This window comes from Diadema antillarum, unplaced genomic scaffold, assembly GCF_040938485.1.
Source record: "Diadema antillarum isolate AM-2024a unplaced genomic scaffold, OU_Dant_1.0 scf00000090, whole genome shotgun sequence".
Classification (NCBI taxonomy): Eukaryota; Metazoa; Echinodermata; class Echinoidea; order Diadematoida; family Diadematidae; genus Diadema; species Diadema antillarum.
In genome coordinates this window covers 1,651,016-1,672,771 of record NW_027270979.1, presented here as the reverse complement: position 1 = coordinate 1,672,771, position 21,756 = coordinate 1,651,016, and the positions used below count along the sequence as shown (strand labels likewise).

Below are 21,756 nucleotides of genomic sequence, written 5' to 3'. Positions count from 1 at the left end.
AAAATTTATGAGCGAAAAGGCCTTTAGGAGTCGACCTTTCGCATCTCAGCATGACAACTTAGTTGGAAGGTCAAATTTTCGACAATGAATCAGACATTAATAACGAAATGAAAATACCTTTGCTACCTGTCCATATTCAGTGCTAGATAAACACACAAAGCCAAGAAAGCCCTAAAAGCCAATGACAAAGAGCGCCATCTACGTTGAGGGTAGTTCAGCGTACGCTTGACATGGGGTAGCAACATACCGGCTTCCCTTAGCAACGTGCTTGGCAGACGACTCGGCACGCTCCGCTGACGGTGAACGCCGCCTGAATGAACTCGCTCAAGTCCCACGTATAGCCGAGTGTGAGGTGTATATCCAACACGGAGATTACACGCTTTTCTTGTGTCTCTTCTGCCGAGTGACTGACTCACGTCTCTTCGCAGTGACTGATTAGGGACATGTCACATTATTGTGTCAGTACATATTATGCCTCTGTCACATTAATTGATGCCTTGACGAGAGCATATTTTGGAATTCATTGATCACCTTGGAAAATTCTTCTTCTGGAGGAAGAAATACCGGCTGAGATCATGTCTACGGACGTAACCATGTACCCGCGGGGGACACGGGCGGACAGCGTGACCCCAACCAGGCAATATGTCACGGAGGTGAGTAGTGATTTGTTTTAGTGTAAACACACTACATCTCGTCTGCTTTCAAGATAGTATCTGTAGCAACCCTACTCTGCCGTATATACCAATGAACGTTCTGTTAATAGAGACATGTAAACATTTGTGTCGAACTGTTATACTGCCTATCTTTTCCTGATATCTATTGTCTAACGCCCTTGGGTATACAAATCGATCGATCGAATTTGTTGCTTTCCCGTGTGCAGGGATTGCAAATATCTGAAACAGTGTAAATATAACGAGGTCATTCTACAGTGACCAGTGTGAAGACGGATAAACCAAGAAAGGGAGTGGAATAACGGAAGTATGTATGGCTACAGCCAAAAATTTGCTTCATCTGTATTATGACTAATGTCGAGAGCTGTTGGGTTGTATTTCCATACTTTGCAGTGGCATAGGCCCTTGTGTCAATGCGTAGCACACAGAGTTTGGGTAACAGGCATACGTAGAACATAATTATACAAGTGTATCTGTATTAACAATGATGATCATAATGAAAAGTATAGCCGTGACAAAATGCAGCACAATATAGAAGCGATTGGTGTTGTGATTGTAACTACAATGTACTGCCTCATTAGTCATTTAATAGACGTATACAGCAAAATAACTTGTTGTACTAAATTTAGAAAATATAGAATACTAACAACTCTTCTCCATATAATGATGATATCGAATTGAAAATGAAGATATTAACTCCTGAATAAATTCATCAATGGGTATTATCGCTATATAACATTTAATGTCATCATTTTTTCTTCGTTGTTCTGAATGTTATCATCGTACTGTCATAATTATCATTTATAGTGGTTCATGACTATAATGTGATAGAAATGGTGGTAGTCATCTGTGATAGTGGAATATGTGTAAAAAGTGGTAGTGGCGGTAGTAGTAGAAGTGCCTGGTTGATTAAACGCCCTTCAGGTAAGATGGTATAATGCCATGTGGTGGAATACACTAGAAAATGAAATGACAAACAAAATATCGTGGGTGGTAGCCGAGAGCGATTAATCTTGAAATATTGAGAAGAGTCAATATTTGTGTACATATTGCTATTAGCAAGTAGACTTAACCTAATATCTTTATTGGTTTGGTCGCTTGGTGAATGCTGAATGTCATATTAATACTTGCTGGAGATAAAGGAACGTGATCTTTGTTCCAAGCATATGACACTGATAAGTGTGTATTCCATGATAAGAAGGAACCTACTCATCTTTACTGCAGACTGACATGTTAACCATACACTGGACGGTTATGATTGTCATGAATTTCATCATTATCTTGCAGTATATTATTACGCTTACATAGTTCACACGTTTTAGATAAGCGTGCTGAAATGCAAGGCTCAGATAAGACTATTATTATATCAAGATTTTTCGAGAAATTTGTGCCAGATTGGCGTTCTTTCTAGCGGTACCTGGAAACAAAGTGCCAGTATAGAAAGGCAAAAACAAATCTCACTCACAACACCTATCCACCTTGACCCGTCTTGATACAGAAGTTACAGAAAATATAATTATCTTTAAAAAAAAAAAGAAAACGCAATAGTCACAGATGCTTAGAATCCTAATTTAGAAGTAGGGTTCTCTGTTGCACATACGGATGGAAACTTTGGTCTTTTCCATATAAAGTGACACAAAACTGAACATGGTGCAATTTATATTACTCGCATATTTCAGTGAGCAAACATGGTCTCAGCAGAAAAAATAAATGTGGAATATTCGCCCCCTCTTTCTCTTATATACTAGTATGTCCTCAACTACAGTCATGCATAAGCTTGTTTATGTGTGTGGACATGTTGGTGGATGAGAATATATATGTATCAACCACAGTATAGTTATCTACAGATACAATAATGTGTACAAACACGGTATAATGAATGTTCTCTATAATCATGGCTATATGTATACTATGTGTGTTCACGCTTGTCTGTGTCTCTAAGCTCTGAATATAATTAAACTGAGCAAATAAGTCGGGATTGGGTATTTCTGTCTGAGCCCCAAAACTCGCCATCTGCACTGCAGTATTCTCTTTCGATGTAATAACGGACTGTTTGATCTTGTTTGTCAAATTTGCAATTGCTTCAAATTTCATGTATAATATACATGTAGCTCCACCTGTGAATAGGAACTAATTCAAAACCTAATTTAACCTATACAAGGAGACACTTTTGAGACGCTTATGATTTTTTGTTTAAATGATCCAATATCACTATAAAATGAGTGGTCTGACAATATACGACAGGAAATATCAAACGTGAGGATGAGATAAAAGTATGATTTTTTTAATGTGTATTCCTCCTTGCACTAAGTAAAGGATGACTTACATTTCAATCACGGAAATTAGATTTTAGTTTTAGTTTCACGAATGACGTATGGATGATATTCATGTATATCAGAGAAACATATGAATTACCGGAAAACCCTATAGCAGATTGAATATATTTATATGATTTTGTTGCAGCTCGACATATCAAAATAGATCATTGCAACTAATTGCAATGAACGCCTCACTCTTGACAAGTGTTAGTGTCATTCCTCATATTTGGAAAGGAAAGATTAAAAAAAAAAAGACCAGTGGATTCATAATGATTGTAATTTAAACATCTTGATGTAGATCAACGAAAGAATCGCGACGGACGACTTCGCCGCCGACTTGGCCCAGTTCTATCCCCACGCCAGCGATGCCGATAAGCAGCGATGTCTCGAACTCCTCTCCTCCATGACGATCACGGATCGGATGACCTATCGCGTTGCCAAGGAAACGGAAAAGAAGAAGCTACTGCAGAGACCCAAGACAGCCATGGCATCGTATGGTGAGTAGACCTCACAAAGAACGGAACGCGGAATTGGTGGTGTTCTCCAAAATGAATCACTCGTCCAAAATCTTTTGACCCTATATCTATTAAACCCAGGGATGGTATAGTTTTAGTTGAGATGCAGATTCAGGTTTTAACTTTTTGGGAGATAATTGGAAACTATTTGTATGAATAATTTCAAAGAGCCTACAATTTTGGGAGGAACTAAAAGTTCATTAAGTTTCAAATTTCAAAAATCGATTTCGAAATGGCTGCGATGTCCACAAACACGGTAAAACAAAGTGGTCCCCATAAAAGGTGTGTCAAACCTGAACTGAGAGGGGATAGATTTGTTCAGTGTTAAGAACTTAAGTAACTCGCGACAGATTTTTGCTTGAAACTTTATTCATTTCTCTTTTTTTCCCAGTAAGATGCACAATTTACTATTATCTGTCATCCTTATCTATAGGACATCAATTTTGCCCACTCATTACACAGTCACCTCATCACGGATTGACTCCACATAGTGAAACTGATGTAATATACGACATGCAGTATAGATATCATCACGTTCATACTTTCATATGCATTTGAAGAAAAAAAAATCAGTTTCGGTATCAACGCTGGATATGTGGGAATATGACAGAGTTGTAAGGAATAGAATCAGAATCAAACCAGTCGATCAATGTACCCATTGCTTTGAAAGAAGCTAGTATATAGCTATATGTGTGCAGTGCTCTCCCATAATATCACCAGTCCTGTTCCTTCTTCTTGCATTGTAGACGGACACTGACTCGACAAGTCATGCATAACTCAACCACAAATAACATTTTGACATTGTGACACAATGACAGCCATGAATGATATTAAGGTAGAGATTATGATTTACAATTCGCCATTGTGCCTATCGGGTCGACGGCCGTTCTCGTGGTCTCGTTGCCCTAACAACTTCGCCAAACATGTAATTATTTGCCCAGGAATGACAAAGGTTTTCTTTTAAGTGTTTGATTTACCGGGGCACAGTGCAGCTTGGGGGTGGGGTATATTGGGATGAGATTGGGAAAAGACATAGGGATCTTTTAAAAGAAGGCTGATCCTATTGCTAGCACAGGACTGCTGGGGAATATAGGCTACTCCCCTCCCAAGACACCAGGGACAAAATGGGATTACGCCGATTGTTCAGCGTTCTTTGTGTTGGAAAAGCGGGGTAAATAGGGGCGCGAAGAAAGCGTCGGCCCCAATCAAGCGAGCTTTCTGAGGAACTAAACCAGTAAATTACAGCTTGCAGACCTATCGAGAATCGCTTGTATTATAGCAAGCCTTATCTCAAGAGCATCGTAAATAGGAGTGCATATCTGTAACATAAGCCTCACGACATGTCAATAGTATATTTTCGACTCTGACTTTGCTTAATACATTTCAAGGTCATCTTTGCTCTTATATGCGTGGATGATCATAGTGTCTCTTTGCTTGCCTGTTGTTTGGTTATCGTGTAATTTTTGGGTTGTTTTTTACCGACAACAAACGAGAATCAGCGTTTATATAGTGTATAACCATAGCCATTACCATGTAACATGCAGCAAAGACAGGTATAAAAGCAATAACTGCATGCAATAGTTACATAGCAATACATTGATTTTACTGCCTTTGTTTCTGAGATACCTAAAGGATGATAGATAAGCTAATGATCACTACTTTGGCTCAATAGGTTTCAACTTAATTATAATTATACTCTTACTCTCATATTAAAGTTTGCTCAGTATTTGTGCTGAAATGTTTTTTTTTCCCGTAATGTGTTTGACAGAGATTATACATTAACACTCTATCAACAACTAGATTGTTGATAATAATACATTCTTGCACGGTATCATTCGCCGTGAGAAGGAACTGCAATGATTTTTATGATTTGTTTTGTTTGTTTTCTTATCTCTCTAAGGGCGCCCGGGGACACCAGGAGCAAAGGTCAAGAAAACGATGACGTCGTATCGGAGGGACTTCCCCGAAAAGTCATTTGAATATGTGCCTACTGCGAGGTACGACATCGTATACGTATATAATAATCAATTATAGAGAAAAGTCAAAGAAGACAGTGAAGCTAGGAGGAGAGAGAGAGGAGGGAGTTCTCGATGGACATACATTGTAACCTCTCGAAATGATAGGCAAGATAACTACTGTAACATTATCATTTGTTGCAACGGACCTGATCGAAACACCCGGCAAACAGCCAACCAGCCGATATAGAGATGCTAAGCTTGAATGGTGCATTTGTTGCCTATGGCAACCAGGACCTTCAGCATAGTATTAATGTTAACAAGGACAATATACATTACTTTATTACGAGCTTGAGGTCGCACTCAATAATTCAGACCGGGAGATTTATGAACAGGGCGCACTGACATAATAGACGTCGAAAACGCAACGGACTGGCATTATTCGTAGCACGCAGCCTCTGACAGTTGTGTAGGCCTATATAACGTGTGCATTTTGCCTTCATGACAAATTGATCAAATTGATGTCGATGCATTGCATTTTTTTCTTTCAAGGACGAGAGCCTTCTCCACTTGCCCTTGATTAGGCATGCAATTGTCTCCGACATAATGGCTTCAATTTGACTTGTTACAGTGTTGCTATGGAAACCGTGTCGGTGGTTCGATATCGCCACGATGTATACGCTGTTGCTCCTGCCGTCGATAATACTTTCGTCCCAAATATTGTGATATGAGGAGCGACATCGGAAATTGGGCTTATCCGTAAACTGTGCCATAAAAAATAATGATTATATAATTATTATGAAACTTAATGGGGAAAATAATTGTGTATGTGAGTAAGTCCGTGTGTGTGTGTGTGTGTGTGTATGTTTGTCTGTCTGTCTGTGTCTGTGTTGCGAAAGAAAACGTCATGTAGGCCTATGTGTATTAATTAGCTTTTTATAAACACTTAAAATATTTTTTTCCACGTTCCCAAAGGAAGCTTAGGCAAGTTTATCCCTACTCGGAGTATATATCAAGTACCATCCACCTTTGATGTATATAATTTTCATCACGATTTTGATATTTTGTCCTTTTTTTGTATGCGTTTTTATATGATTCAGAAATAAATACAAACAAACAAACAAACAAACCAGTTGCAAGAAAATAATAGACATAAAAGTACATTTGGTCACACTTTTGTTGCAATTTCTTTCCCCAATGGTAATAGACCGAACACCACGAATACTGCCTATCGGACGTCATTCGACCCAAGGGGCCCTATCGGCCCCACCCATTACGGGGATTATTACAACGACAAGGGGTACAACAGGGCCGAACCTTACTTGAGGACCGGGTCAGCATCGGGGGCTCGGAAAAATAACCCGCACCCATTCGAGGTAAGAAAGAGAAAGAGAGAGAGAAAGATTGAATTGTGTGGATTTTCCCCTTTTATTCGTACGTAATTTGTATTTTCAAGTTGGTGATTTCATTCATTCCGTCATTCATTCAGTCATTCATTCAGTCATTCATTCAGACATTCAAAACTTTTTTTTGGGGGGGGGGAGGGGCAGCTTTGAGGGTCTGCAGGGTTCATGGTGTCCATTCGTATATGTTCTATAACACCTGTAGATAATTATGTCTGCCAAGTATGTAGAAATTCTGAACATGCTTTTCAAAAAATAAGATCAAATAAAATCAACCAGTGGATCTTACCATGTATATACCTTGCGAGTGTATTCACTTATTCATTATTTTACTCAGAGTATCTCTGGTTTTCTAAGTATGCTTTTAGATCCATTTTAACCCATTCATTAGAGTCTCTAATATAGGGGTTCTGGGGTCCTCTTTGGGGTCCACTAGGCACGGGGGCATGTTGCCCATTTGTACAAATGTACATTCTGTTGCCCTAGTTTTAATGCCTGCCATTTGGTGACAAAATTACTAGTATCTTGACCATGCTTTTTTTTTTTCAAGAAGGAGGTGAAAATATGAGAATATGCCCATTTGCTCCCCCTCCCGGGTCTGTCTCCGGATTGGCCATGAATAAACATAAACTACAGTCACCAACCTACTTACCCATGGCATTAACTTAGCTTGTCACATCTGGTCCTAGAGAAGAAGATTTGTAAAGATTCCTTGAATTTGGGACTTTGCCTCCTCCACTCCCTTGGCATTTGTGCCCTTTGGGGCCCAAAGCGGGGAATGGTGCTCGTATACCCATGGGGGCCCAGATTTGGACCCCTTCGAAAAACAGCAATTTGCTGAAAGGGCTATCCATCCCACAAGTGGTAAATAAATAAATACAAAAAATACAAAAATTGGGAATGGTGCCCATTTAATGTATCTTATATTCTAGCGATATTACCTGCGTCCCAAGTTAGGTGAAATCTTACCATATGTTTTCAAAAAGATGAAAATTGGGCCCAAATCCCCCAGACTTGCCATAAACACACTTGAAACTAGAGTTATGAATCTACTAAGTAGTAGTACTAAATTGGCTTGAATACCTTTTGATTCCAGAGGGGAAAACAGCCCTTTTTTTTTGGGGGGGGGGGGGGCAATGTAGAGTATAGTCTTCATTCATACAGTACTTATTCTATCATGCTGGCCATAATACCTGCCAAGTTGGTGAAAATATGGCCATGTGTTTTGAACAAGGAAATAAAAATGGGAACATTGAGCCCCAACTTCACCCAGGCTCACCCCCCGATCTATCACGAACAAACTTGAAAACTGCAATCGATGTATACAATTTACATGTACTCATAAATGACTTGGCTCTATAACTTGTGGTTCTATAGAGAAGAAGATTTTTAGGGATTATTTAGAAGAGGGCCCCTGGGTCAACAGGGGATTGTGTGGAGCCCATTTGAATTAATTTAGATCCTACCCCCCCCCCCCAGGGGATGCTACCTGCCAAGTTTGGTGAAAATCAGTCATGTGGTTTTCAAGAAGAAGATGAAAATAAGAAATAAAGTTCATTAATTATCCTGCCCCCCCCCCCCCCCCCTCCCTCGTCCCGTCCCCGTCCCCGCCCCCGGTTCTGCCGTGAACAAATTTTAAACTACAGACACCAATAAACTTATTCATAGCATTCTAGATATGACTGTGTGTTTTGAGAAAGAAGATAAAAATGTGAAAATTGGACCCCATTTCCGTTCCCCGGGCCCATCACCCCATCTGCTACGAACATAACTTGAAACTAAATTCACCATTCTACTTACTCGTAGCTCTAACCTAGTTTATTACTTGAGGTTTGACAGAAGATTAAATTCTATAAAGATTCCTTTATTTGGGGGCTTCCTCCCCCCCCCCCCCCCCCCCCGGGGGGGGGGGGGGGCATTATCCCTAAGGACCCCCAGTAGGAAATGGTGCCCATGAGAACAAATAAATAAGCTATCACTTTAGCAATAATACATGCGAAGTATGGTAAAAATTTGACGGTAAATCTTCAAGAGGAAGAATTGAAGGAAATGCACAATTTTGACCCCGCGGTCCCAAGGGGGCACCCCAGATCCGCCATGAACAAACTTGAAACTGCAGTCATCAATGTACATGCAGGTGTACATGTATGTACTTACTCATAACACCAGTAAACCTAGCTCTATCACTTCTGGATCTAGTGAAAAAAGTCTTCAAAGATTCCTTTCTTTAAGTGGGTGTATTTATGTGGTGCCTATTTGATCACTGGGGTTCATATCCCCCGAGGGATGCTCCTTCAAAGCTGATGAAAATGTAAATTTATAAAGTTTACGCACGACGCACGCCGGACGATGAAGGATCGCAAAAGTCCACTTGAGCGTTTGGCTCAGTAGTCCACTGCCTGGACTGTTTTGTGTGATCATTTACCGCGCGCACACACCGCTACAGCACGCGTATATCCCACCGTACGCTCGTGTATTATTTGCCACGCACGCACGCATCTCGACCTCCAAAACAGTCCAGTCTGGTTTGCCAAGTCTCCCCGAAATATTTCGGAAAAAATTGGCCCCACCCCCACCCGCTCATTCATTTCGAGCATCCTGATTGGTCGATGAGATCGCGTCCAGCAGGCAATTTGCGGGATCGAAAAAAGTCGATCGATCTCTAATCTTGTAGTCTTATTGCAAACAGGTACATTGCATTTAGCAATATAACATACGTATTTTACGCCAATATTGGTATTAATCTCAACATATATTATTGGCATTTCAAAATTATTTTTCTTTTTATTAAAAATTGCTCAAATAGTATATCTTAGAGATCATAAGAGGAGAATGAAATTAGAACGTACATAAACCGTGCGTAAGATTAAGACTAACTTCTCGTTTCCATAACTGTTATAAATTGAATTATAAATATCACAATTATCAACATTTTGGATCTATTTTTCGACAAAAAAATAATGATTTAAAAAAGTAATAATTAAAAATTGATAAATACGTATAGAAAAAATATTTGCCCATTTAGAGAATCGTGACCTATCATACATGTCAATTTCGAGGTGGCTTTTACTTCTCGATCGGGGATCCCCCGGATCGCGTGTACAGCATACAGCTTGTGCAATGTGCTTTTCGTATTGATTCCGAGTCTTGCGTTTTCCGACCAAAATCTGTGCAGCATTTCAAGTATTTCCTCCAAATCTTGTTTACATGATCAATGGATGTCAACATCAGCGTCTCTGCGTCGCTTTTCTGACAGTGATAATGAGAAGAGCATTCAATGCAATGTGCTACTGAGAAGCTTGGATTCGTTGACGGTTTTGTATGGGGAGCAGCAGCAGAACTAACCCCGTCGCGGGGCGCTGTAACACAGTACGTATTTGTAATGAAAATTGTTTTTTAGAGAATTCATATGATTGTTTTAAAACAAGAATCCACTGTGGGTGTTTTTCCTCCTTAAGGTTTGTAATGGTGAGTGGTTGGTACATTGGTTTCTGGTCCACCTAAATTTTTGCAATTCCATGCTACATATACAATAATTTTCTTTTTATCACTGCAATTACTGTACCTTGCTCTTATTCATAGAAGCAAATGCAATGTACATTTGTACACACCTACCTTTCATACTGTACTTTGTTTTTTAGGCATGAATATTTTCATTTCATTGGATATTTTGATGGGTACATATCGTAATTACAAGTGATAAGATTATGGAAAAGTTGAAATATTTTAGTTCAAGGTTGTGTTTTTGTGATGTAGTGGACTACATGTATGTACATGTATGTACATACAGACCATGCCAAGTGGGGATGGGCTGTGTGTTTTGGGTGTTTGGTTGGGTGTTTGAAAATTGAACTGTTATGCCGTTTGTCTGCACACGTAATTGTACATCGCATATTCATCTATGCATACATGTACATACAAGTGTACACATGTGTACGGTATGTTTTTGAGTTGTACAACTACCAAGAACTTGTTTACATATACTTTCTTTACATACAAAATCATTCATGAGCAGTACAGTATGTTCTTTGGCCCATTTTGATAAAAATAAAACTAGTTCTGTTAATGCACATGAACATTTGTACCTGTAGTTTGAACTGTGTAGCAATGAATTTATTTTCTTTTTTTGGAACTTCGAAGCAATTTTTTTTTTTTTACCAAGAATTGTTGTAAAACACAACAAATGAAAAAACAAAATCTACAGTGGGACCAGGAAGATTTCTTTGTCATAACTTGTAACCAGTTTGTGTTAATCCTGTGTTTTTGATGTGTAATGAGAGTCTACTACACATGGTAATCAGACTGAAATGTGACATATCATATTATTTCTCTGACATCAAAATTCAGAGTCAAACAGTTTACAATGTATTTGTTTGAAATAATGCACTGTTATTGAACAATGATCATGAACTATCATGAATATACAGTAAATGTATTGTATATTACAGTACTTGTACATGTACATATACAAATGAAAGTGTATAATGAAGGAATTTCAAGAGCATGGAGAAACTATAGAACATTTAATTTCAGTTCCTTATGAGTACTTGGTGGCACAGAATATCCAACTTTAAAGGCACTTATACACCTGAGGAATTATTTTGAACATCCTTCCCAGAGTGACAACTTTTTGAACTCATTATTGGCAGTTGGGAGTGGGATGCTAGCTTTGAAACTTCCTTGGTAGTTGGTACAACATTAACAGTTTTACCATCATGGCCAAATTTTTATAATGAAGGCTTAAGAAGTAATGTGATTAAAAAATGTACAAATTATATGTTCAAATTACACTACTTGTAGTCCATTTGTTTTCACTTTGCTGTCTGCTCTTACTGGACATGAAATGATGAAGACTACACAGTGTATTTAACAGAACATATATTGCACATGTACAATGTACATGTACACTGTACATTGTACATTTCAGAGTACAACAGTGATAAATTGACGTATTTCCTGACCACGCCTCAACACTGAAAAAAAAAATCTTAACTTATTTACCAATAATCAGCCGCCATAAACGTGGAAAAAAAGTAAAGTCTACTACATTGTAATTACGGTGACACGACATTTGCTCCTGCGACAATTGCTTCGGTCTTATATTCTCCAAAGACTTAGGGTTAGGGTTAGAGTTGTGATAGGGTTTTAAGTTTAGTTTGACGTGAGGATGAGGATTATGGACAGGGTTATGTCTGTGGCTACAATTTATGTTTGGCTTAGTGTACAAATATTTCATGGGAGCAATTGTCGCAGGAGCAAATGTCATGGAACCTGTAATTACAGCTGTATGTACAAAGTATATGTACAATGTTTTAATTTGGATGTGAATTGTAATAGGGGTTTAATCAAATTGCTAACATGTGAGTGTGTGTGTGTGTGTGTGTGTGCACATGCGTGTATGCGTTTGTGTGTGTTGTGTGCATGGCCCACACATTTCCCAAGCATAATTTCATGCTGATATCCCCCTTAAATGTTTGTGAATTAGAAACAAACAAGTTGCTCTGTCATACAGTCTTTTGATATGAATAGGCCTACTTATCTAATAATGTATATATACATGGAGCTACTATTTTGAGCAAATACAGGTATGGTTTGCAAAAAAAAAAGGAAGATATGATTGGATATATATATATATATATATATATATATATATAATATATGCATATGCAGAAGGGCAGTTCAACCAAACTGTTCACTTCTGTAATTGCAGAGACCCCTCTGTAGCAAAAATGCCCTTAAGCCTCTTCATCTTGCTTTACTAAATTTAGCTTTATTATCATGAAGACTAACAAACAAAAGACTGAGTGACGGGGTATTCTTACAACAGGGATATTAGTCTGATTGTCTCTGTTACAGAAAATTATCAAAGCAAATAGTTTCGGTCTAACTGCCAAGTAGGCCCTACATGAAGTGGTGATAAAATGATAAAAGTTTTACAAACTTAGCGTAATTCTTTAAATTTAGACTGCTCTCTACTAACATTTGGGGAAAAGAACAAACAAAAAAGGCATTTTCTGGTTCCTTACATGTACTTCAAAACTTTGCACTACAAATTGTGTAATGTATCCCCTTCACCTTCTCCACCCCTGAATATGCTTGATATCTTGTATACCATAGCTAAGTACGGTTCATAGAACCCACATCTCACAGCCCTGAGCTTACATTCCAAAATTACATTGTTACTTAGTGGGCCAGATAATATTGAAAACAGGTGCATACAAGTGCCTATGTCAATTAAAGAATTTCTTTTATTTCTTTTATTTCATCATACAATATTATTAATGAAGAATAATTAATGACAAAATTATTTCCTTTAATGAACATGATTGGCACAATCCCCCCCCCCAAAAAAAAAAACACATTGATCCCCTTTACCAACAATAACATCGCCAAACAAATCTTCCAACTTTTCTTGAGGTCCACATCTCACGACCTTCACAGAGTTCTTTGCAGTTTTATGTAGTGTTTGGACGTTAGAAGTGGCACATCACAAATCATACATCGGCGAGCTGGCGATTTGTAGCTAGCCATTTCCAATCTCAAGAATGATATTCAAGTCATCATCGAATCTGGGCACAACAAAGTCCAAAACACAACGTGAAAGTAGGTCCTAGATGACTGCAACCATAACTTTCAGCCAGTCAAAAACGTTGCACGAATCAGCTGTGCAACAATGCATGGTACGGGTCACTGAAGTACTGAGTTTCGCATTGCATTGTGATCAAAGAGTTGGCTCTTTGATTGTGATAATGTGTGTTGTGCAAAAATGCAGGCATCTCTGTGCACATAATTAGTACTGTTGCAGATCGCACTGTATTCACGGTGCAATGCACACAGCTGGCTGCAGATCGATCGATCCCACAAAACTCTTTTCTGTGATCGATCCCTTAGTTTTCATGCATACGCAATGAGCTTGCGAGAAATAGGGCATTACGTCAGCATACCTAATACAGTGTATAAACTTTTGACCCTACCCACTGTCAAACCATTCTGGACGTTTTTTTTTTCGGACAGGTTTGTTGGCGCCCTCATCGATATCGAGCGGTTACAGGGGATAGCGCGATAAGCTGTGGAGCGCGCGTGGATGCGTAATGATAAAAAAACGTCCAGAATCTGGACTATTGGCTCAGGTGAGCTCAAAAACCAAATGATGTCATTTCACTGTTGTGTGATTAAAAAAAAAAAAATGAATGTACAGTACATTTTGTTCAAGCAGACCCAAGGGGGAGTCATTCGCACCCCAGCTAATTTACAGAATTTTTTGAATTCTCAATTTTAACACACGTCTCTAGGGGAAATAGTTACCCGTGTGATGAGCCCTACATGCCACGATGGAGTTGTGTACCCGCACGCACGCACGCAGATAAATATGCGCAGGCATGTCGTGTATTATACACACGCCCACACACACACACGCCGCATTGTGTAAACTCTATAGAGTGCGAATGTGTACTGAAATGAGCCATCCATAGACGAGATACTAGTATCCGTGTAGACTGTACGGCATTTCGGATACACACACAAACACGTACAACGCACGATGCAATCTAGGAATCATTGAAGTGTGCAGTAAACGTGCTCTACTCTTTATAAACAATAATGCCGCTCCGATCGTCGGCGGGAGCTGTGATGGCCGAGTGGTTAAGGCGTTGGACTTGAAATCCAATGGGATCTTCCCGCGCAGGTTCGAACCCTGCTCGCAGCGTGATTACCCTTTTTTCCTTTTTTTTTTTCTTTTTCTTTTTTTTTTTTCTTCCGTTGGAACTGTTTGTGCAATAGAAAATGGAAAATACATTTAAAAAAAAAGATAGATAAATGAATAAAAAAATAAAAAAATAAATACAAAAAAAAAATAAAGTAAAACAAATCGTCATTTTTGCTCTAATGCCAAAGCTATTAAAGCCAGGCATAGCGATCTCAATATTGATGGCACTACTTATCATAGTAGCTTATATGATTGTTTCATCTGCGTTTTGTGTATGTGTAAGAATTTTGCATTGACTACTCCGTGCAGCATAGGGATGAAAATGTCATTGGACTACTCTTATCTAATAACGTCCATTGTCATGCTTTAGCTGAAAACAACACAGAAAACTTTCTTACCTAATCGTAGTGTATTGCACATTCGTGCATGGGAAGATGACTAAAGGCCTGTGATATTGTTAGTTTTATGAAATAATAATGAGGTATAAAGATGGGTATGAATTAACGCATGTGACCGTCAGGACTGAATTAGAAATCGCACAATAATAAAAACGTTAAGTGTCATTGATTGGCTCTTTGTATATCCACTTGGTATTTGTCATGAAAGCGTTGCGAAAACATGTATTTGGATACATGTATTTTTTTTTTACTTTTTAAAAGGGGCTTTAAAAATCACCTACCTTGCTGTTTGCGTAACATTTTATTTCATTTTCAGTTTAAATAGGTATAAATCTTTAGGATGAATAGGTCATGATACCAGGGGAGTAGGCTCTCCTTAAATGAATGAGCTTGGCAGTTTAGCTGCAGTAAGGTGTTTATTCCAAAATTAACAAAGGGAAAAAAAAGAACCTGCAATAACCACGCAAAGATGAAAACAATCATCGTAACTGTACATTGTCAGTGTTATATACACAATATTAATACGTGCAGTTGGGTTTAGCACATGCACAAACCACTAAACTATTTATTTACATTGTATCTCAATCCAAATGTTCTGCTTCAATTATTCAGAGCTCCAATGCATAGTGAGATACTTTTAACCAGACTAAATCAAAGCAGTTTAAACATTAAATACGTTAAAAATAAAATGAATAGATCTTTATCCTTATATATACATGTTGTCTGTGAATAATATTGATTCCATTATTGTTTGTGATAAACTGGACTATGCTGAAAACTATTGTCATCAAAATGGACTGTATCCCCTAATGATCTTCCAATCTGGTAAAGAGTCTGATAATAAGGCATCATCATGCGAACTGCCGTTCTGTCTCCTAATCACTTAATTCAAACCAAAGCTTCCGGTTTCTATGATAAAACTAAATACCAGTATATCATCCTATAGATTATTCCACGATCAGCAGCCAAGCTTATTCTACACCTGCTCTGAATTCAATCAATCCTCCTTAATTGTATTGTCACCTCATCAACTTAAAAGCCTAGTAATAATATTGTTCATGTCCTCTTAACCATGTACATATTTTTAACGGACTGCTAATGAACTAAATAATGCCAACAACAAAACACATTACTAGTACAGTGTAAATCTGTCAGTATGCAAGAATATGAAGATGAAACATGAGATCTATACCCAAGGTTGACGCCACTACGTAATTTCAACTGAAACTTCCGGTTTCTAAAACCAATTACTAGCATTATCCTATAATTTCACGATACTTAACCACGCTTATTTCACACATTTTTTTTTTTTTTACTTCAATCAATCCACCTTGTCCTTTCACAAAGCCTATAATAACCATTGCTCATCAGTGGCGGATCCAGAGGGGGGCGCACTGGGCGCGCGCCTCCTCTATATTTTTGTTAAAACAAGAGAAATAAAAAGAAAAAATGGGGTGGGCGTGCGCCTCCCCCCCCCCTTAATTTTGTAAAGCGCCTCTCCTTTACGGAATTCCTGGATCTGCCCCTACTCATGTCTTTTTACCGAACGTACCTGAATGCTAAAGTTTAACTAGAATGTCAGGAACAACAAAATACATACCTAGTGCAATGTCTATACAATGTATTACAACCTGTCAACACTTTTACGCAAGGTCAACGCCTCCGTCTGCTGATCACCAGGTCACAACTGCAGTCGTATCAATATCATATTCGCAGGCTATGCAGTCCTCACTGCTGGCATATAATGGAAACCATCCTAAATGAGGAAAACAATGTACACCTATGGTTCTTAAACTACACCTGTATATTCAACCAATTGTATATGCTCATACACGAAACTTAGATGACAGTAATTTCAAGGTCACTAGGAGAAGATACCAAAGCTAGGTATACATTTTGTGTCAATATCAACTGAATACAATTCATACGGATTGGTCACAATATTATTATCATCTTAAAGTAATTAGGAGTTTGATCTTTGCTTTTAATGTTAAGTTGAAATCAATCGCATTAATGAAGTTTTATAATATTTGAACTTAATTTCATTCTCAAGTTTTAGATGACCTGAAAACGGCCAAGGTCACCTTTTTAAACCACATCCACTATACTTCATTCTTTTTCCTCTGTTTTTTTTAATCCCTATACAAATGCGAACGCTACAGATCAGATTCAACCCCCAATAATCACAATCTCGTTTTTCTCTTCCCATTGGTAGTCTTTCATGGTATGGAAGCTACCAAAGGACGCCCTCCACGACCATCAGAAGTTATATCCACACCCCCTGACTGACCAAATGATGGAAGAGATTCTTCGAGACAAAAGTCTCTCTACCTACCAGACGGACTACCTCGGCATTCCTCAGGGTAAACAACATGCTTCGAGCTATTATTATTATTATTATTCATTTTTTTTTTGGGGGGGGGTCACCTTTGATGTGTTAATGTTGTTGTTGTTGTTGTTGTCCTGATGAAAGTAACGTTTAAACATAGTGATGTTCGTTTTACTGCGTCGTGTGTGGGTGTTTTACATTCGATTATTGTTTCTCTGTGATACCTTTGTAATTTCACCTTTTGCTTGCCATTGCATGTCGTTGCATGTGTTTCATTTTTTTCTTTGCTTTGAAGTATATGCGTTTTGTATAAAACGTCTTTTATGTGTTTCATTTATTTGTAAATGCCTTGTATTCAAGTGACTTGCTGAAAGTACAGCTGTGAACTGAGAACAAGTTCTTAAACTTCTGTGAATAAATATATGAATTAAGTAAAAATAAAGAGTTATTGGTCAGTATAACACACAACAAAACTGCTATTTAAGAGCATCCTGTTAATAAGTGCATTACATAATTATGAAGCTATTAACCCATGATTCATCAATTTTACCCTAAAAGTCGAATTAATGATTCCCAAAGAAATTTTGTAAATAGAAATAGAATACAAAAACAAAAGACCAATTTGTAGTTGATCAATATTTAGAACTATTTTCTAGAGAAAATCAGAAAAGAAAAAAAAAACACTTTTTTAAATCTTCAAAACGAAAAGAAGTTTTGATTTTGTCCGTAGATTATGACTGATCGCATGTTCCTGTATCATGACTTTGATATAATTTGATTTGTGCTGTTGTTTTTAACATTTCACTGTTTCACTGCAAGTTATCTTATGATTATTTTCCACTATTTTGCTGAATTTGTAATCATAATTCTAACGAGATAAACATTGACAATAAGAAACCATTTTGACTCACCATTTGTTATTTTAGTCGTTTTGCGTAGAATATTGTTATCAGTGTTTTTTCATGTTTGCTTAACAGTAAATCTGTCCATTGCAGTACAATAATTGTATGTATAATAGATATACGCTCTTGCTGAAAACAGCCTCATGGCTGACTGCAATTATTTTTCTTTTATCCGTGTTTAAATAATAGAAGAACAAACAAACACGTGATATGACAACTGAAAACAACAACACAAGCGCACAGATATTGGTCACGCCGTTAATGAAAAATACATTTTACTCTAAGAGTGAGTTCATCTTTAGAAAAAGAAATTAATGACGTAATGATAAGCATTTTTTCATCGTGTATATACGAAAAAAAAAAGGAATCAGACTGAGGAAGATCACCATGCATGAAGATAGTAGATAATTATGACCATTTAATGTCAACATAATAACTACAAAATAATGTCACATTACTCATGAAAATAACGCGGTACTCACGTGACCATGTCGTATTTTCTGTAATGCTCGTACACTACTTTTTGATCATGAATAAACCGATCTAGTATTTTTTCCCCATGGAGAAGTTCACTAGGAAACATAGAAAGAAAAGAAAGGGAATACAGCAAACTACCAAACATTGCCGGTTAAGGATAACGTGTTTAGTTGTATAATCCTGCAAACTCTTTCAATCAGTAATGTTCTTATTATAGTCACTTGATCGTCCTGTTTACTTCCTGTACCCTGTAGGTTATCAAGTTCGCACAGCTCTCGAGGGTTACGTGGATTGGCGCGAGAAAGTGCCGTACAGCCACGAGTCGACGTCGAGGGCGATATACCAAGCTCCTGGACCTCGTCAACAGAGGGAGCTAAGCAACAACACCACTCGATTCGGTTGCAATAAGAATATACACAGGCCAGCCACGGGTATCGGTAAGTGTCGTGTATAATGTATAATACAGAGCTGCTTCCGTAGACAATCTTAGTCTAAAATGATCGTGAGCAACAAAATTGTTCAGAAACGAAGAAGAAGAAAAAATCATGACTGATTTAGTTTCATCTTGCAGTGGAATATTGTTCACATTTTCAGAAAAAAAAAAAACCAAAACAAAACTGCTGAGGCATGATGCTAATAATATCGGGCATACAAATTTGATTTTCTGTCACATCGTTTATACAGGCAATGACTATTAGTCGAGCATTACACTACAATATAAATGGTAAATGCCGCGGAAGTACTTTACAGATATGAACACTAGGGACAGTATATTTCTTTCAATGTGTTTTTTCTTCCAGTTTTTCCTTTTAAATGAGCAAAAGATAAAGATAAGATTCTTAAAAAACGAAAATGATGTATCATATAATTTTCTTCAACTATGACAGTGCCCTTAATGATACAGTCAAATGATTTGGGAAAACGGAGTTTCATTGCTCATTTTAAAAGACGGCCTGGTGTTTTAGATGTCCTTTTTGCCTCTCCACAGTTTCTAGTTTCTCTCCAGTTGCTTTCTCACACTGTAACTGGCTCGACAGTTTACTATATAAATATGACTAATTATTCATGGCGATTTTGCCACTATAGCGGTGCATTATTCCTAGGAAATGTTATAAAGTAATCAACCTTCATGGTATATATCGGAACTGTAATGGGCTTCCTGAAAGAAGTAGGCAATTATTAGGAATGAATTTTGGCAGAATTAAAGACAAGGGTGGGAATGCACGCTCAAGACTATAAAAAAGTGTGCATCTGATGCAGAGGAATAAGTTACTACGCTGATGAATAACACGAATAAAAGTTCACTTGTTTAGATATTGCTCTCCTTATTCGAATGACGACTCAACTAAAAATCCTCACTTGCGTTGTTTCTCGTTCTGATTTTCGTCTACAGTTCCCAACACAATGCGGCATGAGATGCACCTCAGAAAAGCAACGAGCTACGACCACTTCTACAACAAACCCTTCAAACCGGGTACAGAACAACTCAGCAAGGCTCTCGCCAAGGGCAAACTCGAGGAATTCCTGCGATTAGCAGACGAAAAAGGTAAGCTAACATCTGGACTCCTCCTCCCCCTGAACTCACCCGTCCAGTCTTCCTTCTGCCATCACCCCATCCTCTCTACCCTTGGCAGATAATGATAATATGAAAATAATGGAGTCTTTTAATGTGCCATGTCTGCCACACACTGTCAGTCCTGGGTCAGAAAAGATAAAGCAACTTTTCTTCCAATTTCTTAAGTAGTGCTACTTTCTGGCCATTGCGGTATCATGTTTTTGTTTTTGTTTCTTAAATTGCTTTTTTCGCATTCAAATTTGTCAAAATGTTTGCAAAAATTGCAGGAAAGACTATAAATTCAACAGAGTAGAACAGTAGAAGACTGTCCATATAGAAAGCAATCTCGTCATTATCAACTTACTACTTTTGCATGAATAGCTAGATGAGTAGTGACAAGCTAAGACTTTATGTCATTGAGGAAATACACTCTGATAAATTTGAATGGCGTTAGTGCATGGGCGTAGTAATATTCAAACGAAGTCATACGAGAGCTCAGTATCTGGGCCATACTGCTTTTGACTTGTGGCAGTAATGACGCGTTGGATGTCGTCAACCCTCGACGATAAATAACAAACGTCAGATAATCCTATACGTACTTAATGACGTAATCATTTTCCCCTTTCTTTATCTTCATCTTTGGCTTCTTTTCCTGTTTTTCGATATTTACCCCATTCATTTCACCCTTATCTTTGTCTTCTCCTCCCCCTTGCGTCTCCCAGATCGTGACGCAATAAAATCCATCAGGCGAAAACTTCAGATGAAGCCCGCCCCCACGGAAGAGTCGGAGGCCGACGAGGCAGCCCGCTTGGCGGGACGGCCGCCCAACCGCCCATACACTGCAAAGCCCATACCTAAATTCAGCTGGATGTCGTCTTGGTCTGGACCTCTGTAGAGGAGCAATGATGAACAGAGGATTTTGAAACTGGTTTCCGGGAAAGTTTCCTTCTTTCATAACCTCACCACCAGGCGCCATCTGTAGACAAGACAGACACTCTAATCATGAAGCCCCCTCATTATTATGTACATAATGATGTACATTGGCACCATTGACAACTCCAGACTACTTCTTGGTTTTGTACTGAGAAAAAAAGAAGAGAGTTCGACTAGATTGGTGCATAAATAACGACCTTTGTGTACAATTTTTCTCGTATCCTGGCAATTACCCCCAGAGGGCAATTATCCCCCAGCCAAATACTGGTTAGTGGTCAGGTTAGAGTAAAGATTAGGGTTAGGGTTTGGTTTAGGGTTAGGAGTTTGGAATAGGGTTAGAGTTAGGTTCAGGATTAGGATTAGGATTAGGGCCAGGGAAAGGGTGCGGGGTAATTGCCCAGGGGGTAATTGCCCTAGACCCATTTTTCTTTATACCTCAATAATTTTCTGCCTGCGGATGAACCAATTTCTTATAGTTGAGGTCCCTGCCCCTTCCTATAATGGCTGATGTCAAGACCATAGTGTTCTACATCCAAGAAGGAAACAATGACCCGGATGTTTACTTTCGCTTCATTAGTGCAAATGCTGCATGAGG

The 21,756-nt window shown here is 38.3% G+C and overlaps 1 protein-coding gene and 1 non-coding gene across 2 annotated transcripts; both read left to right on the top strand.

Moving 5' to 3' along the window:
* The first annotated feature begins 575 nt into the window (after positions 1-575).
* On the top strand, positions 576-21,123 carry LOC139718161 (uncharacterized). Its single transcript, XM_071629646.1, has 8 exons — positions 576-653; positions 3,288-3,486; positions 5,405-5,501; positions 6,667-6,835; positions 17,181-17,328; positions 18,928-19,110; positions 20,067-20,219; positions 20,951-21,123. The coding sequence occupies exons 1-8, from the start codon at positions 576-578 to the stop codon at positions 21,121-21,123; spliced, it is 1,200 nt and encodes a 399-aa protein (XP_071485747.1).
* On the top strand, positions 14,486-14,567 carry Trnas-uga (transfer RNA serine (anticodon UGA)). The gene has a single exon. It is a non-coding gene; the product is annotated as a tRNA-Ser (tRNA).
* Positions 21,124-21,756: the final 633 nt, after the last annotated feature.